This window comes from Camelina sativa, chromosome 18, assembly GCF_030686135.1.
Source record: "Camelina sativa cultivar CO46 ecotype springtype chromosome 18, ASM3068613v1".
NCBI classification, from domain to species: domain Eukaryota; kingdom Viridiplantae; phylum Streptophyta; class Magnoliopsida; order Brassicales; family Brassicaceae; genus Camelina; species Camelina sativa.
In genome coordinates this window covers 17,294,845-17,316,561 of record NC_141897.1, presented here as the reverse complement: position 1 = coordinate 17,316,561, position 21,717 = coordinate 17,294,845, and the positions used below count along the sequence as shown (strand labels likewise).

Genomic DNA, 21,717 nt, shown 5'->3' with positions numbered 1-21,717 from the left:
GACATATGTCTATTTTTATACAAGCAAAGTTTCTTACCAGCAAGGTTGCTTATTCTTTTTTCTTCTCTCTTCTTTTAATTATCTGTTTAATAAAAACATCGACGTGAGCAACCTTCGATGGAGGTGACCATAGTATTTCAGTTGGTGGTTGTGGCAGAATTAGGTATACACGAGAAACCATGGTTTCATCTGAGACTGAGAGTTATTAAATTATACTATTAACAATAAATTAACGGTAAAAATGTTACATGAGTACCTTATTTTTTTGGCTGAAAGTTTACGTGCCTATTATTATTATTTTGGTTGAAAGTTTACGTGCCTATTATTGCCTAGTGAATATGTTGAGTATTTCTTTAACTTCAGTTGATTGGTCTATATGCGATTAATTAATTACTTAAATTCAAAATCATCTGGTTGCATCCATGTCTCGAATCGATCTCATTTGAGCTAGCTGTATTAATTAAAGATATCCTAAATTATTTTTAAAATTGGTCTGATGATGCATAGTACTACTTTGTAGTGAAATTTTAAACATATGTATCTTTAACACCTTTCATTAATGATTAAATCTCTAAAAAGGTAATTATGATAATAATCAGTAACAATAAATAAATGTTAGTATATTGGTAGAGGAAATTATTCATGTATGAATATTTAATTCGTGACCAACTCATATAATTGTGACACTCTCGTTACTTGAAAGTTTGTAGTCATTGATAATGATAAGTCCAAATTCCAGTTAAGTATATACCACATATTATTAGTCAATAATCTCCTCTCCCTTCTCATTGCTCTTTGTAGCTCATTTTCTAACTGTTAAAATGTGCTAGCTAGAAAGAAAGATGAATTTTTTTTTTGGGTTTTAAATGTTAAGATTTTATTACTTATAATTTTAGTTAGAACTACAAAGTTATCTACCCTATACGAAAGTGGAATCTAAGACAGATTAGAATTTATAGCGGAAAAGAAATACAACCAAAGTAAAGATAGAGTTTGTTACGTAATTAATTAGTTATCTTGAGATAAGTATATATACAAAAACAAATGTAGCAAAAAAATAAAGATAAGAAGGGTATGAAAACGTATAGCAACAACAAAAGAAGAGGTTAAAACATCAAAATTTAAGAGAAAATTGGAGTTTTAGTACGTTTTTTAAATTTAATTGGAAAATTAGTACATTCACTATTTAAAATTGGCAAAACACACTTTCACTATTTACTACTATTTGAATTATTTTTTAATCTTCTACTAATCATTTTATTTACATATGTGCCATTGAAATTAAATATATATATATATATATATATATATATATTTTTTTTTTCTTTTTTATTAAATCACCCATTGAATCTAATACAATATATATATATATATATTTATTTTTTTTACAGATACAAAAAAAATATTTTTTTCTTTATAATTTGATATATATTTTGTGTAATGATTATATTTGATAATGTTAAATATTTTTTATAAATTTTGTATTAGTACACTTTATTAAGTGTACATGTGTTTGTACACATTATAATGTGTACAGTTATCAAGTTTACAAATAAATAATAATACACAAGTTTAACCTGTACAATTTATTTAGTATACTTATATATATGTTAATATACATGTTTTTATCCGTACAACTGATATATAATATATTCAATATGAATGAAATAAAATATTTATATATGTGTAATAAATGTGTACACTAAATATGATGTACAAATATCTTTTATGCAGCTACCCTTTTGTAATTTTACACTACTACACTATACCCCACTTTCTTATCTATTTCATATCTTTTCTATTATACAAATAATAAAACCCATCTATTTCTCCAATTATAAATAGTAAATGTGCTACAATTTCAATTAAGTTTTGAAAATGTACTATTTTGCCAATAAACCCAAAAATTAAATGGAATATATGGATTTAGTGACACAAGAATAATAAGAGCGAAAAATATATATTAATTTTTTTCAACAATGTTGCGTCTCAATAAAATATAAATTTGAATATAATCTTCGGTTTAGTAAAAACAAAATAGTAATGTTTGTCATTTAATAATATTTCTAAATTTGGTGGCTATAAATCAGAATTATACACAAAGAAAAATGCATAAGTCAGATAATAGATGTATAGAAACAGTAGGGCTTTCATTTCACGACTCTTGTGGCATGCTAGTGAAAATTTGGTTGTTGGCTTAATATAAGATATATTGGACCCACTTGTATCTTTCATTCTTGTTATACCTTTTGCTAATTATTCTTTTTATATATATACTTTATCTAACATTAGTAGTGGTACCAATGGAATTCATGCAATACCTATATCCATATATGTGTCTACCAACAATAACTTTACTCAAGTGACACTTTACCCATTTTTAAGATCCATTAATTATAGTTCAATTCAATGACTAAAGAACCCTCCAAATATTAATTAATGATTGTAAACTAAGGCATTTCAGATTTGTATGTTCATCCCTGTAATCTTGTTGTCATGTACTAATTGGTTTAATATTGGCAGCCAAAATTATGTATGGGTATTCAGAAGATTGAGTACAAATACAGCTTAGCTATTTTCATGTTCTATGTACAAAAATAATGTCTGTATATATATTTAGTGAGAAGGAAATATTAACCCCCCAAAGGTGCAACAACATGCATGCAAAAGAAATCAAAATCATAATCAACATTATAGTGTAAGAGAATATAATTGGGATGAAAATTATGTTTGGTGGAAATTAAAATAAGAAATTATTATAACATCTAGTTTTAGGATAGGGATGATGGAAATGTAGAGAAATGGATAGAGAGTTGAAAAAGAAAAAAAAAACCGGCAACATGATGAAGAAACTAGTCTCCTTTTGGTATGTTTGTTGCTTCCACTCTCTCTGTTCCATTGGATTCCATGAATTTTTGCCGTCAATCTCGTGCCTTACCCACTCTTATTCCTATATATTACATTTACTAGCTCATGCATATATATATTTTCTAAAAGTGAGATTTAAGCCAATTGATGTGTCCAGTTTCGTGTTTGGTTGGGGTTGGTATATATCGACAAGTGTTCTTAAATTTGCTCGTAATTTTTTTGATTTAATTATAATTTAATTATACGTTACCTCTCTAGAGGAAATTAAACTATATATATATACATTTGCCTCTAATTAGATCACCTGAGCTTACGTACGTTCCATCGATTAAATTATTTAAATATACATTGCCTTTAAATACATATAATTATACAGGTGTCGTCGTAATTTTAATGACATCGTCTTCGTCTAACCACATTTTGGTGCTAGTCGTAAAGATTACCTGGCAATCTCGTTAGGACCAATACTTGGGATATATAAATGATACGATATTGGATAAAAAAGCAATGGATGAAGAATGCTTGAAACATGCATGAATCTAACTAAGATCGTATCATAGCTTTAGTACTCCTGATGTTCCCTCGGGTGGTATCATATAGAAACACATTCATTTTCCTTTTGATTTTTCTCATCATGAATTTCTAAAGCCAACCAATAATTTCTTACTCTTAAATAAGACTCATGAAACAACCCTAATTAACCTTGTATAATTATGGTCCTCTTAATTACTAATCTCATAACCAACATATTTTTTTGTATTGTTTTATCATCATTCATCATATTCAGTTCAAAATTTTAACATATTACAACAAAACGATATATTATAAGGAACTACCATCCACTTAGATATGATTGACGAGTCAACAAACAACACGTTGAAATTAATCAAAATTTTGCATTCACTCAATCTACGAAAGTCACATTAAAATTTGAATCCAGCCAGGTGATGATGCCACAAAAAAAAAAAATCAAATATATTTCCACAACTGAAAACACAATAATCAACTAGTATATATTATAACTATATATATATATATATATATCCAAGAAATATCTCAATCAATATATAAACACACTAAATACCACAGCATAAAACGACATTTAAAAATATAAATAAATATGTATATAAAGAACTTCCTTCTATATATGACCGAAAATATATTACCATGATAAATACCACATTCTTCTAATCTCAAAAATAGTTATACGTATATGTAGTCTATGACCAGAATATTGTTGCGCTTTAATTTATATATTATATACTTTTTGTAGATGTGTGTGAACAAATGCTATTTTGATACCAAAAAAAACATAACAATTTGCGAACAAAAAAAAAATGTTTAGATATTTTCATTTTAAATCACAACCGCAAAAGTACTTTACAGAAAAATATCACATTAGATATTTAAAATTATACGTGTATACATCATATATTGATTATTGTGTGTACATCATACATATATAACCACCATATATTGTTCTACTCTTTACTCCAATTAGCCCTACACAAAATGTGGTTGACAAAAATATATAACCTATAGTGCACAAAATGACAAACTATGTCTATAGTATATCATGTGACACAAGTACACCACATTATTATATTTTGTTTTTGGGGAAACAAACATAATGATGCGTTGTTTTTGCATGAATAATCAGTACATAACACAATATGTATACGCAATGGCACATTTAATAATATGTTTCCCCATTCAACTTAACGCATACATTTATCATTTCCTCTTTTCTATAAATACGTGTAGTCTCTTCGAGCTTGTCTCATTCACAAAAAGAAGGTGTAGAGAAAGATAACGAGAGATCGAGAAGGAAAGAAGAGATCCACAGAGAGAGAGAGAGAGAGAGAGAGAGAGAGAGAGAGAGAGAGAGAGAAAAAAGAGAGAGGATGGCTTCTAAGGGAGACAATGTTGCTGTATGTAACATGAAGCTCGAGAGACTTCTCAGCATGAAAGGTGGCAAAGGACAAGACAGCTATGCCAATAACTCTCAAGCTCAGGTCTCTACATCTTTTTTTTTCAAAATTATATCATAAAAAATTTCTACTTATTATAATTTTTTTTCTCGAGTGAAAAATTCGAAAGATAGTCGTAAATATATATATATATATATATTTTCTATTTTGAAGAAAGGTTTAGAGACGAAATTTTTTAAGAAAGATTTGCTCTTAAAAATAAATTCTTCCTGGGTGTATTTCCGTTCAATTCGGTTTAGTTCTCTATTACGGTTTCTTTGACTCATGCATGCTGATGATTTTGCTAAGTAATCAATTTTAAAAAGTTAAGCTGTATATTAAAAGAAAATGAGGATAATGTTGAGACAAACAAGAGCCAGCGTCTACGTGCATGGTAATTTATATATTTAGTAATATAGATACCGACAATTTGATATCATGAAATGTAAAAGAAAAAAAATAATATATGCAGGCGATGCATGCACGGTCTATGCTTCACCTGTTAGAGGAAACACTTGAAAATGTTCACCTAAACTCCTCCGCCAGTCCCCCACCGTTCACGGCGGTTGATCTTGGTTGCTCATCCGGCGCAAACACTGTCCACATAATAGATTTCATAGTCAAACACATCTCTAAGAGGTTTGATTCCGCCGGAATCGACCCGCCGGAGTTCACAGCGTTCTTCGCCGATCTCCCGAGCAATGACTTCAACACACTTTTTCAGCTTCTTCCACCACTTGTCTCCAACTCTTGCATGGAGGAGTGTCTTGCTGCCGATGGAAACCGCTCCTACTTCGTCGCTGGTGTTCCCGGCTCGTTTTACCGGAGACTCTTTCCGGCGAGAACCATTGACTTTTTCCACTCTGCCTTCTCCTTACATTGGCTCTCTCAGGTACACACTCTAGACGTAACGTTTACTCTGTCATGGTGTTCGGTTTTTCTGCTTTAAGCTAGCTTTAACGGTTAAATAGATCAATTAATTAATGTCAGAATACGGGAGTTATTATTAATATTTCTACCGGACTAGGGCTATCAAAAATCGGGACTAGCTAGTCTACCTCAGAAGTTTTTGTTATGCCAACGTTATTTTTGATTTTGTTAAACTTAAATTTTTTATTTTCGGTTGATAAATAATATAAATAAAAAATCCAAAACAAAACACTTTTGATAAATATGTTAAGAAATGGAAAATATGGTAGGTGCCGGAAAGTGTGACGGATAGGAGATCAGCTGCGTACAATAGAGGGAGAGTTTTCATACACGGCGCTGGAGAGAAGACAACGACGGCTTACAAGCGACAGTTTCAGGCGGACTTGGCGGAGTTTTTGAGAGCAAGAGCTGCGGAGGTTAAGAGAGGTGGGGCCATGTTTTTGGTTTGTCTCGGTCGTACCTCTCTGGACCCCACCGACCAGGGTGGTGCCGGTCTACTCTTCGGCACTCATTTTCAGGACGCGTGGGACGACCTTGTCCGCGAGGTACGTACGACCTTAGTCTATTAATCCCCAAAGTAATTAGTTAAAACTCTAAATTATTAACCTCGAGTTCTTAACTTATCTAATAGTTATATTACTATTATTAACCTATGCCCTTCTTTGCCTTTTACGAGTAAACGCTGGAAAAAATGGGGTAAACAACTTACTTATAACACTAGGATAAAATATCTACATTTGAGCCAATTTAAGTAATTCTTTGGGAATGTCGCCAGCTAACCTTTTTTTTGTTGTTGCTCTGTCTAAGAAATTAACTATTTTCTAAGAAAACTAAAAGTTCAAAACTTTATAACTCGTAAAGTCATCAAACCTAGTATACTATATAGTACTGTATTAGTATCAAATGTTAACCACAAGTTTCTTGAAATTAAGCTTTTCTTAACAAGACTATATATTTTCAAACCTATAGTATTCTATAGTTATATTGTATATACAGGACCACATGCTATCCATACTTTTCTTAAAATAAAATTTGATATACCGCCAAAAATATATCTTTGAGAAAATCACCGAACGTAGCATAGTATTGTATTTATATCCACAAGTTTTTTGAAATACAGTTTATTAACGACAAAATATATTTTTCATAAACAAGTTAATATTGTGTGTAAATCCCATATACGTATGTACAAAACAGAAACAAATGATTGTGGTGTGGCTTTGATTAAGACCACGGTAGTCTTACCACTCCTCGTTTTAAAGGTAACAATCAATTCTACCCGCCGGATTGCCCTCATCGATCCTAAATGAATCTGAACCATCCATCTCTACGATCATTATATCCGTCAAAATAAATTCGACATGATGACCTTTTAGAGACAAAATCGGCAGGCCATATTATTGAAGTACGGTAGTAAAAGAAGTCACTCAAAAAATTCAAGAAGAATTGTTACGTTTGCTTTCTAACATAATCATTTTAGTCCGTTAGATCAAATAGTCACCACCAAAAAGTAAAGTTCACAAATAGTCAAATGATATTAATATAAAAGTTAGTTAATCAAAAAGGGTTACATATATATATATAATTCAATCAGGATATAAATTCATATATTCAGTTACGAAAAACAGAGTCCTAAAGGCTCACCATAAAATGATTCGAACATTTTTTTGTGTGTTTAACTAATTAAAAGTCCTGATGATTTTTTTTTTAAAGAATTTCGGTCTAAAATTGTTATATGAATCTATGATTAACCGCAATTAACATTTTATTTTTAGGGTTTGGTAGCAGCAGAGAAACGGGACGGATTCAATATCCCAGTGTACGCACCAAGCTTGCAAGATTTCAAGGAAGTAGTTGAAGCCAACGGCTCATTTGCAATTGAGAAGCTGGTGGTTTACAAAGGAGGGAGTCCACTTGTGGTGAGTGAGCCGGACGACGCATCCGAGGTCGGTCGTGCCTTTGCTAGTAGTTGTCGGAGTGTGGCAGGAGTGCTTGTGGAAGCACACATTGGCGAAGAGCTAAGCAATGAGCTGTTCTCACGAGTTGAACGCCGAGCCACTAGCCATGCCAAAGATGTCTTGGTGAATTTGCAGTTCTTCCACATCGTCGCTTCTTTGTCCTTTACTTAATACCAAATAATATGACAAAGACTAAGAGTGGAAATGGTTGCACTAGGGATGAATGAGTTGAAAAAATATGAGTTGAATAAAATTGGTTGAATAGTATTCAACTCATTCATCCACTAAATAGGAGATGAAAGAGTTGAACAAATTTCCTTTATAATTTGTTCATTTCTCTAGTTTTTTTGGTTGAATGAGTTGAATATGTTTTCCAACTTATTTATCTCAAATGGTAAAAATTTAGCTGAATGATCATTCAACCTATTCAACCTATTAATTTAAGTCATCCATTTGTACCCTAATTAAAAGTAATATGTTCGTGTACTCTCTTGTTTAAACTTTTGTTTTTCTGTTCGTAGGGCCTCTACTTAATTTGTTCTTTATAGTTCTTATCTTCGTTATAATGGGGTTTTGATCATGTAAACTAAATTAGTCGGCCTTTAGTACCAAAGAAAAACTTTATGAAAAAGGAAGCCTCTTGTTCCAGTGTATGCAGGGTTCCTACCCAAATCAACCAAACCAAACTGAAATCATAGTAAAACAACTCGAGTTTACTTCTTTTTATGTCAATAGTCAAATTCACTCCCAAAACTTTTGGGCCAAAAGTTAACGAATCCAAATTTGAATCTTTTCGTAACATTTTTTTTACGCTTGAAACCACTGTAATGTTTAAAGTAAAATACGGAATTTTTTATAAATCTTTGTATCCTATAATTGAAAGAAATAGACGTTAAAAGCATCTTGTTAAAGAAAGAAAGGCAGGTGAATAATAAACCACTATTGAATATATATTTATATATTACTAAACAAACGCACGATATACAAATTATTGCTTCATTACATCACCACTATTGAATTAATTCAAGTGCTTTCCACACTAGTTCCAAGTGATGATGATCAGTACTCAGTAGTACGTCTTGTACTCCTTGATCTCAGCGTAGTTCTTGGCACAATACTCAAACAAGCTTCCATCGAAGCACCGCCTTATAGCTTCTTTAGACAAGAATCCTTCTTCATCACTCGCTAACACATACAATACTCCCCATTCCACCTTGCTCGCTAGCCTACATACCAATTAATACACTTCTTCAAGAAACCAAAAATCCGTTAATTATAAAGGGAACATCACCACATTTGAGCATGTAACAAGTACGTACCATCCGAAAAAGTCAAAGGCATCGCGGTTTCCTTCCGTCATGTCCCATAGTTCTCCAAGACTCAATTTATCTGGTACTGTCCTCGCGTATTTGCTAAACATCAACTCAAGATTTGCTGGTGTATACCTTCCCAAATCATACATATATATACATATAAATTGTGGTATGAATCCCGATATAATTATAGAAATATCAAATATGGATTGTGGTAAAGAGAATCACTAACCTTCCTTCATTGTCATATGTTTTAGAGTCGCTTCCGTGCTTTGCCTTGTGAATGTTGTGTATATATATAGGGAAAAATGGAGACGGTAACCATCCCTGTTTCAGCAAATTGTAAACGTAACAATCATAGCTAGGTCCAGCTCGATAAAGCTAAAATTAGTTAAACCAAACTATATGTACTGTACCGGGAGAGTAGCATAGCTAAGAGCTAAGTGGATACAAGCCGTTAAGATAAGTGACGCAAGTAAATTGAAACCGAGTAACTGGAACCCTGGTGCAATCGATTTCGTATATGTATACAAAAACCAGTAAATATATAAACCGATATGTTATAACTCATCAACTCTATATATGGAGAGGTTAAAGGGTGTACCAGAGAACGTTTCATAGGGATAAATGATGCCATTATCATCCAAATCGAAGAAAGCTACATGTTGCTGCATAACACTAAGGCCATTGTGTCTATGCTCTGGTGTTCCTAGCGGGTGTTCCATGTCTGGTGCTTGTAGTGCTCTCGGCAAATCTAAATATTAAAAACACCCGGTTATGTAGCGTACAAGTCACGCATTATTTATGTATATGAACATTTATAGATGGGTTAGGATATCATAAGTACAAGGTTTAGTAAGTGTGTCATCCAAGTCACCGCGAACACGACGGTGATAAGTGACTGGAGCATAGGGAGCCACCGTCTCCATTGCGTCTCTCTCCATCCTCGCCATTGTCGTCATTTCTCTCTCTCTCTTTCTCTCTCTACAGCGAGATGAGAAGTGGACAAATTAGGAAGAAGAGGAGAGCGAAACATTTCGATGCTCCGTGGCGGACATGCACGCGCGACAATGCCACATTCATTTCACCCTTCACACGAGTCAATGACACTTGTCACTTAAAAGTGGATATAGAAACCAGAACAAGCTTTTCTAAAACCGAACCGTAACAAAGTTGTTTCTTGTTACACTGAAAAAAAAAAAAACGAATAGAACCATACCTTACCTACCTACATAACCAAGCATGATTGAAATGAAGAAAACCAAAATTATAAGACTAAATTAACCAAACCAACAAAAAATAATAAAAAACTGAATTACAATTTCGACTACAGAACCGAAATCAACTTAAGCGGTTATGGATGGAATTGGAACACACTTATCATAACATTGATACATTTGGATAAAACTGAGAAGTGACCGACCTTGCCTAACTTGAGGATGCTAAATACTTGGACAAAAACGATTATGCAATAGGTTTTTATGGGCCTTCTATCTCCAGGCCCATATATGAGATGAGCGCGTGGCACATAAACACAATGTACCGTTGTAAGAACTAAGAAAGTTGTGATTTTGGTCAAGCTTACATTTACTCCCATAATATAAGTAAGTCACTTGCAGCTTTTTTGGAGTCAAGATGATACCGTACCAACTACTAAAACAACACTAACAAAAACAGACACACACACACATACACATTCTACTCTGAAATGTTTTTTTGTCTTCTCTCTCAGGTGTTTCATCAAAGCCTTTTTCTCCCTAAAAAACCAACTCAAACATTGAAAATTACAGATCTTTTCCTCTTTTATTTTTTTAAACCATCAAGGTGAAGCTGGAACTTGATGATCTGCAGCACCAGAAACTGGAGATGAAGCAGCTTCCTCTTTCGAAATGGCAACGTAGTTTGTAGGAGCAGCCGGCCTGTTGAGACTCTCCCTTCTTCCTCCTTCTTTTGCAGTAGACCTGCTTCCGTTCTGGTTTGCGTTCAATGATAAACGCCGGTTTGGAGCTCCATTTGCTCCTCCGTTGTTAGCTCGTAGCCCCACAGGTTTCTTAGCACTGACTGGTCTTGCAGGGCTTGGCCTGGTGCTAAAGGCAGAGTCTTGCTCTAGGTGTGGCTGTTCTTGAACCTTCTTTTGTTCCTGTTCATTAATTACAACAGAGGAGTTCTTTAGGTGACTAACATCTCGCCTTAATCATAATTGAGTAGAAATGATGAACTTACCCTCAGCCTCCGTTTCTCCTCTTCTCGTTCTTGCCTAAGCATACCGTACTCATCTAGCATAGCTAGCAGAGGAACACCATCGTAGGCAAAGGACATGCTGTGTTCCTCTTCCCAAGCCCGGGTCTTGGCAACCAATGTGTCAACCATGGCTTTGCACAAAACAAAAGATCCAAACTTTATTTGATATATGATGAATACATAAGAGAAGTTTGCAAGCATATCTTAGCTATTCAAACCATACCAGGAATCTTGCTAACCAGAATCCTAGCTTTCTCAGCTCTCTTGAGATTCAAGTGTGCACCTCTACTTGCACTGTACCTGTTCTGATCCTGTTTTCAGAAAACGAAACCGTGGAAATGCTCAAGATCCAGTTTAAAGTTACTGTATATTGTGATGTATCATAGTGTGTGTGTATTGAGAGAACTTATGCATTACCCGGTTGTAGTCTTCTAGCCAGCTCTCTTCCTCACAAGCTGACATCCATTTCTCAACACGGTCCAATATATCTTTTCTACTAAACGCTTCTTCCTTAGCCTTTGCTATCTGGCTATCCATGTCTGCCAATAACTCAGTAGGCTCAACGTTTCCAGAATCAATCAGCGACATGATCCTCTCACGAGCAGATTCCGGATTTATTTCTACATGAGCACGAGCATATATCTCCTCAAGCTCAGATTGTTTCTTGAAAGCAATTTCTTTCATTCGGCTAGCTTTCAGCTGGTCAAGCCTATCCACTTCCACCACGGCCTTCACGAATTTATATGAAATTTTTAGCAAAGCAGTAACTGATTCTTCAGAACACAAAGGAAGATTTATCAATGCAATATAAAATTACCTGCTCAATCAAATCACGTGCAAGAGCACCTGGCAAAGTGACTTCATCAACTGAAGCTGAAATGTTACAGGTAACATGATCAAAAAGCTCCCTTTCCTCATCAGGAGTATCCATCAGATTCCATAAATCAATTAGCTGAGTAGCCAGCTCTTGAAGCTGCAACAACAAAAAACAAAGAATCAGTAAAAAGCTCTCAACCAGTTTGATATACAACAGATGCAATTTATAGGGAACAATATTAGACAAGCTAAGGCTGCAGATAAAATTTGTCTTTACCTTTTGAAGTCTTTGCTTCTTATCATCTTTAAGAGTCAAGACGGTTTTAGCCAACCTTGAAAGTGTATCATTGCTAATGCTTTTAGACTGGACACCAGTTTCTTCATCTAAGCTTGGATGAACTTCGGTGACAGTGCTTAAGAAATCCAAACCAAGAACGGCACATAGATCATGAACAGTACTCACAAATTCTAGCACTTTTTGCAGCCTGTCACTCTGCCACCAAAACAAAGCAGTTAGAAAGGAAAAAACATATCACCACGAAATCTGGATATCCCTAACACAAATTTTTACCTTCTCTTTCTGGAGCTCTTGGAGTTGGCTCTGGAAATCGTCTAATTTCTTCAGAGACAAATCAGACTCATCGACTATAGGAACCTCATTGCTCAAACCCCCAGCAATCTCTCCACATATCTTCTGAATTTGTGATTGTACATCAGAGAACTCTCTGACTCTCTCCTCTTTCTGTTGCCACAGTTGTTCAAGAGCCGGTGCTATAGCAGCAAGTTGCTCTTTAATCGTTCCTGAAGACTTATCCGGCTGCAACAACATAAGAAACAAAAAGACAAAAAAAATATCACAAACAAAACACTTCAGCTACATTTTCCAATTCTAAACATATGGACAAAAAAAAAAAACTTACAATGCCAACTAAGTTTTTATCTCCAAGAGATGCAGTGAGGCTTGATAGTTCAGCATTAGCATCTGACAAGGTTTGAAGAAGCTCAGCTCGGGATTTAGCAGCCTGCTCAACTTTTCTCTTGTAAACATCAAGACACTCTTGCTCTATCTGAAGAAGCAGTTTGTCTCTTTCCTCATCACTCTCACCAACTTCATCCCAGATTTCCTAATTAAAAAAGAAGTTAATGTTACACAAAGATTGTGAGTAAAAAAAAAAAAAAGCCCTGAAAATACAATCTTAGAATAAAAAGATGGTTGTAAGATTGTTACCTGCAACTTCTGCAGTAAGGTACCACAAGAAATTTCCCCGAGAAGAGGACTTTCAGTATCTGTGATCGCCATCAGAAGGTTCTTTCCTACAGAAACGATCGGAAACAAACACCAATTAGAAACGATAACACTAAACTAAGAATGTAGTACACAGAGAACTCCACAGTGAGTAATTGACATCGCTCAAAAATCATCACTTGTATAAGATCTTATTTATGCATCAGAATTGCAATAACATTACAAACTCTGTAGATTGTTCTCAATCAAAGGTGTAATCTTTTTTATTTGGGAATCAAAAACCCTTCTTCAATCACTCAACTGCACAGACCAAAACATTCAAAAGAACCCTATGAGTTGGAAAGAAGAAGTCTTAAAACTACCCAAAGCTCAAAAACCCTTTTGTTCACCATGAGAGCAAGGAAGCAAACAAAGTCCGATCAAGGAAAAGTAAAAGCATGAGAAAAAAAAAGAAGCAGATCTCTTGTATAAGAAAAGAAAGAAAAAAAAAAACAAGAACTTGAAGAGAATAATCAAACAGCATTGGTGATAAAACCAAAGTAATATAAAAACTAAAGACTTTAAACTGATCAAATCTAACAGTGAAAAAAAAAAACAACGTTCATTACCGAGATTGACACAGGATTTCTAGGGTTTTAAATGGGTTTCTCCACACACACACAAAAGCCACACACACTTGCTTCTTCTTCTAGATCTGAAGTTGTATGACAAAACTCACACTATTGAGAGTGAGAGAGATAAAATCATTTTAGCAAAGGAAGGAAAATAAAAATCAATCTATGGAGGAGAGAGAGAGGTGGAAGAGACGGAGAGGTGAAGGACGGGACCCACTCTTTTTTGGTTGTACGATGGTAACTCCAAATTACTCAACCACAGACCACACCCCTTGATTTTTTTTAACAAACATCACTGTTCACAGACAGTCTTGTGTCTTTTTTCAAGTTTTTTTATCCTTTTCTTTTTTACTCTTCTCCTTGACTTGGTGCTTTGCTTGTTTGACTTCACAAGCTATGTATACTAAAAAACAACATATTCACTACTAGAATCTCGAATGTAAATAAATGCTTCAATAGTTTTTTTGGCTTTTCTAACCAAGTTAAACATAACTTACGGTTACGGCGGATATTTATTTAGAGCGGTAAAAATGTTATGTTTTAGGGACCCTAGATCGCTTCATCGCTACTCGCTAGCATTTACAGAATTACAGTTTAGTCTTTTTTCTTTTCTTTTTTGATTAATTTTACCATATCCACTATTATATGTTTTTGTACGCTGTAATATCTCTTGTCGCAATCAATCGAGTTTATAGTTTTTTTTTGTTTTTTCAAGTAATGCAAGAGGATACAACATTTTAAGAATTTTGAATTCATCCAACACTGTTATTGACAAAGACAAATAGAAAACCTTGCGTATGTTAAGAAACGAAGACAAACATAAATTATTTATGTGATATCAAAGACATATAGAGAAGTCCGGAGAATTTTTCATCTTTTTTGAATGCTAGAATTATAATGTTTAAAGATGTTGTTAACATATGTATTGAGTTTTTCTCTATCTTTGATATCTTTGACATCTGTGACAGAAATGTTTTTAAAAAAAAAATAGAATTAGCAGTTTCTCCGATTTTATTATCTATCACCATAGTTAGTTAGAAACTTCTTTTTATTATTAAATTGTTAATGATCAGTTGGGAAAATGGTGCAACTACTAGGATTGGTGAGATTTAATTTACTTTTTTCAAGCTTAAACAAGGATCATGAGGGGGTAGTTCGTAAATACAGCTAAGAAAAGTAGCAAAAGTGATGAGTTCAGAGGGGAAAATTTAGTCAAGCGTCCATATAAAACCAAATCAAACTAAGTAGTAAAGAAGAAGAGTTATTTGACAGATAAAAAACAAAGTCATAGTCAAATGTTAGGTGGCAAACTTCAATATGAAATGGACGTAATATACTTTTTTGTCAAGACCATATCTAAAAGACTAAAATCCATTAATTATAAATTCAAAAAGTGAACCAAATTACAAAATAAAAAAAAAAACAGTGTTTTCGGAAATAATTTTATTGCACCTATTAATCTTACAAACAATCATCAAATACAAAAGTTCTCTTCTAATGACAGAGAATAATCATAATTCAACAGAAATCCCTCATACAAAAAATACAGAACATGCCAAATCATACATTCAGACATACATACCTATATGCTGATCAACGAGTGATGTATTCAATCTCGGCTCGTTCTTTCAACCATTCAAGCACTTTTGCTCCTTCTAAAATCTCTTGTACCTAACCACCATTTAAAGAAGAACCTCTCTCTCTTTCAGTTTATCTTATACAGCTCAAGAAAATTATAATACTTAATTAAGATTCACTAGAGAACTAACCTGATCTTTCACACGCTCCTCGTCATACTCTTGTTTATGTTTTTTGAATTCTGAGATCGAGTTCTCGACCTCTTTTACTAGTTCATCTGTTGAGAACTGCACTCAAGGATTTGACAATGTTTTTGTTACTAATTTTCGTTATGTTTCTTTCTCTGAGACAAGAGTGTTAAGAATATAAATATACCTCTAAGTTTTCGCGCTTGAAGATATCTCCAACAGCCAAATTCTGCTTGATTATGTTGGTAATGCTCTCTCTTTGTGTTTCTAGGAACTCATTTACTGCTTTTTGACTTGAAAGAGAAGCCAATTGATCTTCAGTGAGCTTCATGCTTCCCTGCAGCTCCATGTCATTTAACATTAAGAATCTGAGTGACAAGCAAAAGCGAGTAAGAGATAGAGAGATCAACAACAGTCATCGAAAATGCTTGCCTGAATCTCTAGAAGCCTAGCTCCGTAAAACTGTCTTCCTTGTTCCTCAAATAAAGATTGAGGAATCTCCACTTCAACCATCTAGAACAAAAAAAAAAAAGCAAAGGATGATTTTTATCACACAGATCAACAACATTAATGCTACAAATGCTTTATGGAATTAGATGATGACCTTTCGAATCTGTTCAAGGATAGCGTTGTCTGTCGCTTGCTCCTTAGCTTCCTCCTCCATCTCTTGGCATCTTTTAGACAGAGTTTCTTCAACCTGTTTACTTGTTTCATCAGAGAATTACAGTGAGAAAATAAAATTTCTTTTGTAAAACTTGTTTTAAACAAAATCCATCTGTTCATTACCTCCTTTAAAGTGGTGCATCCAGGGAGCAATTTATCAGCAAGTGAATCATTTAACGTTGGTAAATCTCTGTAGAAAAGTTCCTTGCAGTCAACCTGAAGAAAATAGACACGGTTAGCTTACCAAAGTATGATCTCTTATCTTTATGTCTGGTGTATGAAGAAGAGCTCACTCACAGTGAACTGAGCACGTTGGCCACGGAGATTTTCTTGTTTCCATGATTCAGGAAACACAAGCGTGAATGTCTTTGATTCGCCTGCTCGAATTCCAGTGATTGAGTCAAGGAATCCAGGAAGTAATTTATTCCCTTCTTCAGTGTCAAAGTGAAATCCTGTACATATAAACGCACATCTCAGCATTCATTGGCAAACGGGAGCGACATTTCAATGGAGTAAGGGAAACGAATGTTGAGATATAACAGTTGTAAAACCTTTGCTTTCAGCATCTGGAATCGCTTGACCCGTTGACCCGTCCTCATCTATAGTTGTAGCAGAAATATCAACAACTGCAAGATCTCCCACCTACACGATTATAGGATATAATCAAAAAGCATTTCTAGCAACTATATCATCATCATCTTTGCAGAGTTAAGTACGAACTAATGAAGCCAGATTCATAACAAAATTATTAAAAAAAAGCTTACATCTGTATTTTAATAAGCTATATTGGCTGATCTTAACTGTAACGAGATAACCTTCAGTGATTTCAAATGAACCACGAAAAAAAACCGAGATGGTTGCAGAAAAACAATGCAAGGACATGTGAAGTTATGCATTCATATACCTGTAGTCCTCGGTCGATAACAATCTTCAACGCACCAAGGGACTTGTATTTCTGTCTCAGTTGTCTTTCACAAGCTTTTTTCGCATCTATCTCATCGCCTAATTCTACAACAACCTTCATATTCTTATACCCATCCTCAGGATTCCATCTTAGTTCAGGCACAACATCAACAACCACCTCATAACTGAAAAAAACAAGAGAAAATCATGTAAAGTTAGTTAGCAAGCAGCAGTCGTGAGCTGTTGTTCATATTGTTTGAAATATGTGAAAGATTAAACAAGGACCTAAGAGTCTTGAGCTGAGAATAAGCCTTCTCCATATCTGGAAAGCTGCTTACAATCTGTATCGAGTCCTTTAAAGCCCTTCCAGTCACCTACAAAAACCAAAAATCGACTAAGAAAAATGTTCCAAGACAACAACGACCCAATTTAGTAAGAACACATCACAAGACTAAAAATTCTCACAAATCATTCTCTTAAACCGTGAACGATTGTAAACTAAGTATAAAACATTAGTAAAACTTACCGACTCCATAGCGTGAGGAAGTGTTCTCTTCAAGATAGATTCAACAGTAGCTCTCAAAACGTATGGCCTCCCAACGAAACCAACTATAATATTCTCTGGAACTCTCGTTTTAGGACGGAATCCAGGAACCTAAGTTAATGGTAAATTACAATCAACAACAAGCTTTTACATAGAACAAGTTCGGCCATCGACTTCAATCGTAGTCTCGATGTAAGATGAAAAAAAATCAATATACCTTTGAGAGCTTCATAAACTCGGTTAGAACTCGTTGGTAACAATCTTCACATACAATTTTTGGAACTTCCACACTCAATTTCACCTAAATCAAACATCTCAAGTCATTCCAAAACTAAGAATAAACTCAATGCCACAAAAACAGATTTTGAAATCCCCTTACACTTGAGTTCGCCTGTACAGTCTCCGTGACCTTAAGATCAGCTGGAAGCTTGTCTTCCTTTACACTGGTTTCAACCGCAGGAGAAGCCGCCGCGAATCGCCGCTTGAAATCACCACCGTTAGACATTGAATCTCCGAGAAACCCAAATTTTCTGGAGACACAAGACATCGTCGTCATCTCCAAGGGGCTAATTGGTTTCTTCAGTCTCCCACCAAACTGTAACACACTATCTGATTGAAACAAACGGGAGCTAACACGTCGTGTAATTGAAGGAACAAACGGATTAATCGCCTTCGCCGCCGTCGTCATCGTGGTGCTGATAACACAGAGCTCCATCTCTAACTCTCTGCTTATTAGACTGAAGAGAGCTTATGAGAATGAAAGGAAGCGCCACTTCTTTATAGATAAAGCAATTTATCTCTTTAAAACGCTGCGTTTCAACTTTATACAAAACGCTGCGTTTTCAAGCTATATCTCACTGTGTATCTTCTTAAAACGCTGCGTTTTCTTAGCTGATAGATAAAGCAACTCTTTTTTGCCGGCGAGTGAGTGAGAGAGAAGAGAGAGAAAGAGAGTAATGGAAGGTGTAGGATCGAGATTGAGCAGGACGTCGTCGAGATACAGTGGTCCGGCGGCGACGGCGGTGTTTAGTGGCCGTGTAAGGAAGTGGAAGAAGAAGTGGGTGCGTGTGTCAACCTCATCCGTCGGCGTTTTCAGAGCATCTAAATCCAACGGTCGTAACAACAGCAGTAACAGTAACTCACCTCACCATCTACTTCTCCATAAGTGGACTCCACTTACCTCCTCGACGGTTACTGCCTCCGACGCTAATGGTTCCGGTGGTGATACTGAGGAGCCACCTAAGCGAAGATTCCGATACGCTCCTGTAAGTTTTTTTTTTTTTTTTTCCCCCAAATTTGGGGTAAAATCATTCAATTAGGGTTCCTTTTATTGTTGTTGTGTGAGATTAGTTCAAATGGTTTTGATTTGTGTAGATTGCGATGCTTGAGCATAGAGAAAAAGTGGTTTCTAAGGAATCTGAAATTGAAGAGACTGAAGAATTCGACACTGAATCGCCATTGCCTAAAGCTGTTGAGCTTGACATGAACATAACAGACTCAGACCAAGCTAAGGTTAGCTTCATTCAAAGTTCAGCAATTTAATGAAAAAGTGTTGAGTGTTATTCATGCTTGTGTTAATTCTACTTACTCTGCAGGAAGCAAAAACTGGGAACTTGAATCTAGGACTGTGTCTGAATTCTGAAGGGACTGAAGAGTGAAGAGGATCATATTGGGTTAGCATGAAGCAACAATAAGGGTTTCAGCGTTTGGTATTGTTGTAGCTTATGATGAATGATGTCTCATATTGTAACTTGTTTTAGGTGTTTATGCACTTTGTTGTCTTCTAGATATCCTGTATGTAGTGTGTATGCTAGAAGAAGCTTATAAGATATGTAAGATTTGAGACTTTTTACCAAGACTAAAGAGCCTGGCTCCATCAGATTTTATTCCAGTTTTATAACCTCTTCAAATTTCGTGTAAAGTACTAAAGTTACATATAACCAGGGTTTCCCTGGGAGTGCAGCAATGTCCTGCTTCTTTTATGGGAATCTTGTTCCTCCAATGAATATGCAAGAAAAAGAGAACTATTAACTAAAAAAAGAACTCATGAAGATGTTAAAACAAAGCTTTTAAGTCTCGCTGTTTGTGTTTCTCAAGCTTCAGACTCTTTCTCGCCTTCTTGATTCTCCACCGCACAAGTAACACCAACATCAGCTGGTCTTATAACTCGATCATACAACGAGTATCCAGACTGCAAATATGGAAACAAACCGTTACCAAAAAGTTACAAAATAAGGGCAGAGATTTCATGATATTATGTAGACTTGCAAAAGATAACATATGCTTAAGATGCCAAAATCAGAAAGAGAACAATCCTTTCTTTTATAGTTTAGTACCTTTAGGACCTCAGCAATTGTGCCTTCTGGCTTGGAAGCATCCGGGACTTGAAACACTGCGTTATGTCTGTTTGGATTAAACGGTTCATTTAAAGGATCTTCTTTCACCAAACCATATTTTTTAAATACCTGCAGTTTTTACATACATTTATAAAATTACATTCTCAGCACAAAATCTCATTTTATCTTTCTTTTTACCTCAATGAACATATATAACGAGTGTTTTATACCTGTGCTAATTCTTTCTCAGTCATCTCCACTCCATGTAATAGGTTTTTTAACAGCGGAGCAGCACCAGCAGAATCTTTTGAAATGTCAATCTCCGAAAAACTCTGTTTGCCAACCGAAGAAGCTTTTTCAAGAATATCAGCCACGAACAAAAGGCTCGTGGCAAAGTTCTGCAGCAACAAGAAAACATATTCAGCACTGGCCAGACGAGAGTTGATAATCAAGAAGAAGAAGAAGAAGAAAAAGGAGTGGTGGAGAGAGAGAAGTAAACCTGTACGGCGAACTTTTTGGCGCTTTCAGCATTACGTTTTGTCCGATCCATTAGGTTCTGCAACTCTGCATAACTGCGAAGAAAACCATCTTTCATTTCCATCATGTCTTCCCGCTGAACCTTCAAAAGATGTTCCTTCTCACCCACAAGCTTCACCAAATCATCCCTTGACAAACTCTCAAAATCAGTCTCTGAATCTAGAAATCAGAAAAAAAAAACCCCAATTCTTTTAGTAAACTTTGTGTAGACCAACAAGACAAAGTATCTCTCTCTTATTATGTGCCGAATCAATTTTGCCTCACCTGTTACTCTCCCTGTCTCCACATCCTCAGAAGCTTTACCAGTCTTTGGGACCTCAGTGTTACTCCCACTTCCCTTCGGTTCAGCTGAGGAAGACGAGAAATATCCGAACCTTTGTAGGACATTCAAATCTGGAGTTGCATGATTTAGGAGCGACACTGGAACTGCAACAAGCTGCCATTTAAAAAAGATCCAAATTTGAGTATGTTAACTCCTCAAAAATCGTAAAAATGAGCAATTTCTCAGACATATACACACACCTAAATTGTGACACTGCAATATACAAGACCAGATCAATAGAATCATTTTCAATTTCGCAAACCCCTTAAACCCTAGCTAAAAACCCCAAACGATGATGAAGTTCAAAACGAATTAAAATCAGAATCGGGGTTTTAATAAAGCAAACCTGGTTGGGATTTCTGTGAACGAGGGAGTGGAATCGGCTTGAAACAATCGGATACTGATTCCTCGTCGGAGTAGCGACGGAGGAGGAGAGAGACGAGCGTAATCCCGCGCTTCGAGAAACTCTCGATAGAACCCTAGACACCAACATCACCCAAGATTCGCAATGAAATCGAAGAAATTAAAGCAAAAAATCGATTTTTTTTTTCTTTCTAAGAATCTGAATGAATAGCCCGGAAGAGAACACCCCGATGGAAGAAGAAAGAGGCAAAAACGTTCTTCTTGGGGAGGAAGCAATTTTTTTTTTTTTTTTTTTGTGTGGGCTTTAAATCAAATTACGAAAAGACC

The 21,717-nt window shown here is 35.1% G+C and overlaps 6 protein-coding genes across 8 annotated transcripts; 2 read left to right on the top strand and 4 right to left on the bottom strand.

The window, feature by feature from the left end:
* Positions 1-4,373: 4,373 nt before the first annotated feature.
* On the top strand, positions 4,374-8,103 carry LOC104761558 (indole-3-acetate O-methyltransferase 1). Its single transcript, XM_010484657.3, has 4 exons — positions 4,374-4,883; positions 5,311-5,730; positions 6,038-6,313; positions 7,544-8,103. Exons 1-4 carry the CDS (start codon positions 4,773-4,775, stop codon positions 7,895-7,897), a joined length of 1,161 nt encoding a protein of 386 aa, XP_010482959.1. The 5' UTR covers positions 4,374-4,772; the 3' UTR covers positions 7,898-8,103.
* A 552-nt stretch (positions 8,104-8,655) lies between these two features.
* LOC104761557 (peroxygenase 2) lies at positions 8,656-10,455 on the bottom strand. Of its 2 annotated transcripts, none has more exons than XM_010484655.3 (6): positions 9,887-10,455; positions 9,644-9,793; positions 9,456-9,541; positions 9,272-9,366; positions 9,046-9,171; positions 8,656-8,952 (listed from the first exon to the last, which is right to left on the bottom strand). In XM_010484655.3, the coding sequence occupies exons 1-6, from the start codon at positions 9,999-10,001 to the stop codon at positions 8,793-8,795; spliced, it is 732 nt and encodes a 243-aa protein (XP_010482957.1). In that variant the 5' UTR covers positions 10,002-10,455; the 3' UTR covers positions 8,656-8,792. The 2 variants fall into 2 exon arrangements, with proteins under 2 accessions (XP_010482957.1, XP_010482958.1); XM_010484656.3 differs by having other exon boundaries at positions 9,917-10,048.
* Positions 10,456-10,608: 153 nt separating this feature from the next.
* On the bottom strand, positions 10,609-14,214 carry LOC104761556 (65-kDa microtubule-associated protein 1). Of its 2 annotated transcripts, none has more exons than XM_010484654.2 (10): positions 13,951-14,214; positions 13,325-13,410; positions 13,017-13,220; positions 12,668-12,913; positions 12,374-12,589; positions 12,098-12,253; positions 11,698-12,009; positions 11,504-11,591; positions 11,263-11,411; positions 10,609-11,179 (listed from the first exon to the last, which is right to left on the bottom strand). In XM_010484654.2, the coding sequence occupies exons 2-10, from the start codon at positions 13,394-13,396 to the stop codon at positions 10,859-10,861; spliced, it is 1,764 nt and encodes a 587-aa protein (XP_010482956.1). In that variant the 5' UTR covers positions 13,397-13,410; positions 13,951-14,214; the 3' UTR covers positions 10,609-10,858. The 2 variants fall into 2 exon arrangements, with proteins under 2 accessions (XP_010482956.1, XP_087355237.1); XM_087499111.1 differs by having other exon boundaries at positions 13,705-13,951.
* Positions 14,215-15,384: 1,170 nt separating this feature from the next.
* On the bottom strand, positions 15,385-18,724 carry LOC104761554 (trigger factor-like protein TIG, Chloroplastic). The gene is made up of 13 exons (XM_010484653.3): positions 18,212-18,724; positions 18,050-18,133; positions 17,815-17,943; positions 17,574-17,662; positions 17,290-17,473; positions 16,937-17,027; positions 16,683-16,837; positions 16,509-16,601; positions 16,327-16,419; positions 16,155-16,235; positions 15,910-16,059; positions 15,726-15,821; positions 15,385-15,627 (listed from the first exon to the last, which is right to left on the bottom strand). The coding sequence occupies exons 1-13, from the start codon at positions 18,545-18,547 to the stop codon at positions 15,550-15,552; spliced, it is 1,659 nt and encodes a 552-aa protein (XP_010482955.1). The 5' UTR covers positions 18,548-18,724; the 3' UTR covers positions 15,385-15,549.
* A 43-nt stretch (positions 18,725-18,767) lies between these two features.
* On the top strand, positions 18,768-19,742 carry LOC104761552 (uncharacterized). The gene is made up of 3 exons (XM_010484651.3): positions 18,768-19,097; positions 19,207-19,344; positions 19,428-19,742. Exons 1-3 carry the CDS (start codon positions 18,789-18,791, stop codon positions 19,488-19,490), a joined length of 510 nt encoding a protein of 169 aa, XP_010482953.2. The 5' UTR covers positions 18,768-18,788; the 3' UTR covers positions 19,491-19,742.
* On the bottom strand, positions 19,679-21,708 carry LOC104761553 (grpE protein homolog 1, mitochondrial). Its single transcript, XM_010484652.3, has 6 exons — positions 21,374-21,708; positions 20,970-21,141; positions 20,668-20,864; positions 20,399-20,566; positions 20,169-20,297; positions 19,679-20,023 (listed from the first exon to the last, which is right to left on the bottom strand). Exons 1-6 carry the CDS (start codon positions 21,518-21,520, stop codon positions 19,925-19,927), a joined length of 912 nt encoding a protein of 303 aa, XP_010482954.1. The 5' UTR covers positions 21,521-21,708; the 3' UTR covers positions 19,679-19,924.
* Between the last annotated feature and the right edge of the window lie 9 nt (positions 21,709-21,717).